The sequence below is a fragment of the Nothobranchius furzeri genome, chromosome 6 (genome assembly GCF_043380555.1).
Source record: "Nothobranchius furzeri strain GRZ-AD chromosome 6, NfurGRZ-RIMD1, whole genome shotgun sequence".
Taxonomy (NCBI): domain Eukaryota; kingdom Metazoa; phylum Chordata; class Actinopteri; order Cyprinodontiformes; family Nothobranchiidae; genus Nothobranchius; species Nothobranchius furzeri.
Window position 1 is genome coordinate 54491420 of NC_091746.1, and position 6086 is coordinate 54497505.

Below are 6086 nucleotides of genomic sequence, written 5' to 3' on the forward strand. Positions count from 1 at the left end.
GTGGGGCGGGGGGGGGGGGGGGGGTGCGTCGACATGGTCGGGACATAGAAGGGGGTGCTCCTGCATTAGCTTCTGATAGAAAATAGACGGGGAAACTCTAGGATTTGAAAATCCTCACAGAGCTATGCCACACTGTCACTTAACATTCATCGACTCACCCATCTTGACTTGTGACAGCAGAACTTCTTCAAACTTTTATTTGTGGGAATAAAACATAAAATTCTCAAGTCAGTGGTAGAGTCGCACTGCTGTAATCCGGGGCGAGATGTCCAAATATCAGGAAATAAAACTACTAAACCTGCTGTCTGAAGCTCAGCTCTGAAGTGGCTCACTTCTAGTTTCTAGAAATGGTGCACCAGTGTTTTTTGCCCCCTGAGTACGACTTACAAGGCATTCATTCCTGCTAGACTGCTGCACATGTATTGATTTGATTAGTGTTCCACACCTTTAAATTTTGGGACATTTTGTGCATTTGTTCATTCATCAGTGCTGATTCGCCTCAAAGTCAGAGCAAAAATATTCTCTAGATTTGGATTTTTAAAATGGATTATCGAATCTGCCTATTCAGGTTGGAGCATTATTTTTTAATTGTTTTTTTTTGGCCTCTTATCACTATATCACTATTGCATCATATTCACTCAGCTCTGAGGTGAAAGGTTCTCGAATGTACAGCTCCCTTCAAAGAGCCGTAAGTCCCATCACCAGTGATATGTGGCTTTATTATGTTTAGGATTTATGTTTTTTCCTAATTTCTATGTTGATTTATATATTTTTTAAAGGAAATGCATTATTTGCATAATTTCCTTTCACTAAAATTAGGTTGTCCATGTTTGCATCTAATTTACTCATCAGTAAAATTATATATCCATCAGCAGGATGCTGAAAGTCCTTTTTAAAATGGCAAATTGTTTTGCTCAAACTTCCTATATCACCTTTGTCATTTCATTCATGCCAAGCTGTACACAAATAAAGAAGCTGCAGTCCCTCTTACTAGTTTGACACAGCTCTACTGCACTGATTAGAATTCAGTGGCTGCAAGAAAATGATTATTCTGAGAATTGTTCCACACTTCTCCTTTGATTACATTTTTTACCAAATCTTCTCTATTAAAACAGACACTGCTCATTAACTGGCAACACATCTCAATCCGTCCCATTGGTTCCACAGGAGCAACCAGCGGCTGGTTTTGGCTGCAGAGTTAATTCTGTTGCATGACAAACCAAAATATCCAATCAATAATACCAGATCATCAGCTTAGCATCAGATTCCTGCTAAAGACCCAAATTAATTCCTGACCTGCGATTTAGGGAACACGTTATTTCTTTTAAATCCGTGTTAATGCTGTTATGAAAACCAAAAGCTCCAAAAAGTCCCAAATCAGAAAATGAAATTAAACAAAAAGAAAAAATAAATAAATGCTTCAAATAAATAGAGTGCATGTATTTATGTCAGGTACTGTATATTTTCTAGGAAACAGTCAGTATAGAGGATGGAATTAATGTTTTCTTTACTCCATTACATCTCCATATTTTGTCTTCTGGTGTCCTTTTGAGTCCTCTGATTGAAGTACTGAAAGATAAACAGAAAAAAGAGGAAATTACACATCCACAGATGAACAGAACGTGCAAATGAGTTCAAATAAAGAGTATATGACTTAAAAATCTATTTAAATGAACAGAATTATAGTTTTCATTGTGCATGAGAGTAAAAGATGACAGTCACACCTGAAGATTGGGGTCTCTCTGGGACTTTTCCTGTTTCAAGCAACATCCACAAATCTGAGCATTTCTGTGTTTCGCAGCGAGTCACTGCATAGCTGCCGATCGATGAGGCCACTAGGAGCAAACACATGGCAGGTTAAAATAATAAAACAAGGATGTCTCACATGTTTTTCACTGTAATTTCAATCGTTCCCTTGTTACCTATTGAAATAAGTAGATTCCACTGAAGAGGATAAGGGAGTTTCTTCTGTAGAGCCTTCTGAATGGCAAAAAAACCTGCAACACCTGCAACAGCAACACAACCACACATCTGAAACTTTTACAACAGGAAATTGTTGGATTTGCAGTTCAAGTCTGATTTATTAAGGAAGGGAAGCGAGGGACATTGAGTCCGAGTGGGCCATATTCCATGCTTCCATTTTCAAGGCTGCTGACCAGAGCTATGGCCGCAGGGTCGTCTGTGCCTGTCGTGGTGTCAACCCCCGAACCTGCTGGTGGTCACCGGCGGTAAGGGATGCTATCAAGCTGAAGAAAGAATCCTATTGGGTCTTTTTACCATACCAAATTTATTTACATTTAAAAACAGCATGGCAGCCAACCAAAGTGCTGTAGAGGTAAAAAGTGTCTGTGAAGGTTCTCAGTCATCCAGGTCAATGTAGTCTAATGAGCTTTGAAAGAAAAGCGTCTGAACTTCTTTGAGTTGCTTGAAGACGTTTCACCTCTCATCCGAGAGGCTTCTTCAGTTCTAAGGTCAATGGAGAGTCCCTGATTTAAACCCAGTGGGAGTTTCCCCCCAAAGAGGGAACAAAAGACCCCCTGATGATCTTCTACATAAACACATGAGCCAAGGTGTGAGGGTGGGTGTGGGTCCTATTCAGCCAGAGTTTCGGGTGAGCTCATTGTGAAACCTGACCCCACCCTATCATGTGAATTCCTGAGGTCAGGTGGCCCAGGATATGCGTGAGCGTTGAGGCATCTGGGAAGAGATCTCAAAACTGGATTATAGATGGCAGACAGTTGGTGTCGTAAACCACCGCCTCTGTTCAAAGATGGTTGCTTACAGTGGACATAAATGGCTTCCCTTACTCCTCTTTCAAACCATCTGTCCTCTCTGTCCAAAATGTGAGCGTTGGCATCCTCGAAAGAGTGACCTTTGTCCTTTAGATGCAAATGAACTGCTGAGTCCTGTCCCGTGGAGGTGGCTCTTCTATGTTGTGCCATGCGCTTGTGAAGTGGCTGTTTGGTTTCTCCGATGTAGAGGTCTGGGCATTCCTCGCTGCACTGTACAGCATACACCACATTGTTCAGTTTGTGTTTAGGAGTTTTGTCCTGTATCAGAGAAACTCAGGAGGGTTTTCTCCAAACACAACATACCAGTGTACTTCAGGCCCAGCAACACACTCAGACAGAAACTGGTTCACCCGAAAGACAAAACTCCTAAACACAAACTGAACGATGTCTGCATATAAATGGTAGTCAATGTGGTGCTTTTTTAAAATGTCACCCAGGGGCAAAATATATAAATTAAATAAAAGGGGTCCAAGAATAGAGCCCTGAGGAACACCACAAGTCAAAGCTGCAGAGGGGGAGGCAGCACTACCCATCATAACATTCAAGCTGCGGTCACAGAAGTAGGACCTAAACCAATCTAGGGCAGTCCCCTGAATGCCGACCAGCTGGTTCAGCCGAGTCAGCAGAATAGCGTGGTCAACCGTGTCAAAAGCAGCAGATAGATCCAACAAAACCAGCAATACATTAGAACCAGAGTCAAGGGATAATAAAATGTCATTAAAAACACGAAGATGAGCTGACTCAGTGCTATGGAGGGATTGGAAGCCTGACTGGAAGGGATCCATTAAACCATGATCATCAAGGTAAGAAATAATTTGGTTAAAAACAGCACGCTCTAGTAGTTTTGATAGAAATGGAAGCTTGGAGATTGGTTGAAAATTACTCATGACAGAGGTGTCAAGGCCAGGCTTCTTCAGAACGGGTTGAACTACTGCATGTTTAAAAGCACGGGGTACAACACCAGTGGATAAGCTGTTGTTAGTAATGCTCAGCATAAGGGGGCCAGTGACAGAATATGTCTCTTTAAGGAGGTGTGGAGGGACAGGGTCAACAGGAGAACCTGACGGCTTCAAGGCAGACAGGAGGTTCTCAAGAGAGGACAAAGAAAGTAAGTCAAAGTTATCAAGAGACCGATGCAGGATTGGTTCAGGAAAACTAGTGACATTGGGACAAGAAATCTGAGCCCGGATCATCAATAATAAAATACACAACAAAGCAGAGAATCACTATAAACAATAAGAACACATAATAATAATTAATAAAAAGTCAAGGGTACTTTGGGAGTATGGGGTACCAGGCCCTTTGATGCGAACTGTTTGGTCCCTATATGACTGGTGTCAGAGCTTGGTCTGGAGTAAGTCGAGCTCGTTTCAGGTGGGAGATGGACTCCGCCAAGGCTGTCCTATAACTTTTATGGACAGGATTTCTAGGCACAGCCAAGGTGGTGAGGGGATCCGTTTTTGTGGCCTAAGGATTGAGTCTCTGCTTTTTGCAGATGATGTGATCCTGTTGGCTTCATCAGAATGTGATCTCCAGCTTTTGCTTGAGCGGTTTGCAGCTGAGTGTGAAGCAGCTGGGATGAGAATCAGCTCCTCTAAATCCGAGACCATGGTCTTGAATCAGAAAAGGGTAGAATACCTTCTCTGGGTCAGGAATGAGTTCCTGCCCCAAGTGGAAGAGTTTAAATACCTCAGGGTCAGGAGATCGATAGACGGATTGGGGCTGCATTTGCAGTGATGCATGTGTTGTACCGGTCTGTTGTGGTGAAGAGAGAGCTGAGCCAAAAGGCGAATCTATTGATTTACTGGTCAAGCTACGTTCCTACCCTCACCTATGGTCACGAGCTTTGGGTAGTGACTGAAAGAACGAGATTGTGGATACAAGGGGCCGGAATGCATTTTCTCCACGTCTGAGCTCTTCCTTAGAGATAGAGTGAGAAGCTCGGTCATCCTGGAGGAGCTCGGAGTAGACCTGCAGCTCCTCTACATTGAGAGGAGCCAGTTGATGTGGCTCAGGCATCTAGTTAGGATGCCTCCGGGATGCCTCCCTGGTGAGAATTTCCGGGCACGTCCAACTGGGAAGAGACCCAAGGGAAGACTCAGGACACGCTGGATGGACTATGTCTCTCGGCTGGCCAGGGAACGCCTTGGAATTCCCCCAGAGAAGCTGGCCCAAGTATCTGGGAAGAGGGAAGTCTGGGCCTCTCTGCTTAGGCAATTTGGTGATTTGATAGATTATTTCAGAAGTACATTGTTAGACTTTTTTAAATTGTAGTAAAATTATTCTATTTTTCATATCATTGCATGCAATTCTCACATTTTTTGTGTTGTGGTGTTGATGGTCAAAAGTTAAAATGCTGCCTGAACACTGATTCCTGTTTCTGCCTCTTTGTTTGGATTTGATTTATTTCTGCAGTTATCAAAAGTTTAAAAGTAAAAATTAAATAAGTCTTTCTGTTTTCTATTGAAATTTAATGCGGCCTCTTCCTTGGACTACTTACATATCTTCTCATTTTATTTCTATTTACTCCACATTTTAGATGCTTTAACATGAGAACAAATAAAACAATTTCCCAGATTCATTGTTGAAAAAACAAGGGATACAAAAGTGAACAAAGCCTGAAGCTCGAAGAGAGGTGATTCTAAAGTCTTCCTAGGATTTTACATTTAAGGATCACAGCTCCCTCTTGTGGTTTAGATTGGTGCAAGATGTTTTAAAGCATCAGTAGCTGCTTTCATAATTATGACCTATGAACAAAACAAGAAATTACTTTATTCAGCAGTATAAATACTTTTTTCAAATAAAAAATAAATTGATATTATTTAACCCTATATTGTGTTTTACAGTAAAAAAAAAGAGTGTTTTTGTGTGATTTAAATAATTAAAAAACCCAATTACCTAAAATAAAGCTGCCAGTCCCCTTCATAAAGGCATGAGACTGACAGGCGGCGTAGCTCTGCAAGCCCTGACAGACAAAACAGAAAATAAAATCAGATTTCACTTCACCAATAAGCCTTTTAAACATGCACGTTTATTTTTCTTGAGTATTTTGGTTATGTGTGCAACTGCTGAATGTCCTCTAAAAGTTAGAAAAACAAAAACATCCTCACCGGGTGTTTCACTGCTATCGCGTCCTCTACTTTCCTAATGCCGAGGTTGACCATCCTGTCAGGGTTTAAATGTTGAAGGTTTAATTATTGGGAATAAAAACGTTATTAACTCTAATCCACAGCGTACATAACTCTCCTTTGCGCATATGTCGAGGGTGTAATGTTGTGACACTTCCGGTTAAAA

At 41.6% G+C, this 6086-nt stretch overlaps 1 protein-coding gene across 1 annotated transcript; it reads right to left on the bottom strand.

Annotated features, from left to right (window-relative positions):
* Positions 1–1429: 1429 nt before the first annotated feature.
* tmem141 (transmembrane protein 141) lies at positions 1430–6086 on the bottom strand. The gene is made up of 5 exons (XM_070552329.1): positions 5903–6086; positions 5691–5757; positions 1923–2006; positions 1725–1835; positions 1430–1569 (listed from the first exon to the last, which is right to left on the bottom strand). Exons 1-5 carry the CDS (start codon positions 5954–5956, stop codon positions 1508–1510), a joined length of 378 nt encoding a protein of 125 aa, XP_070408430.1. The 5' UTR covers positions 5957–6086; the 3' UTR covers positions 1430–1507.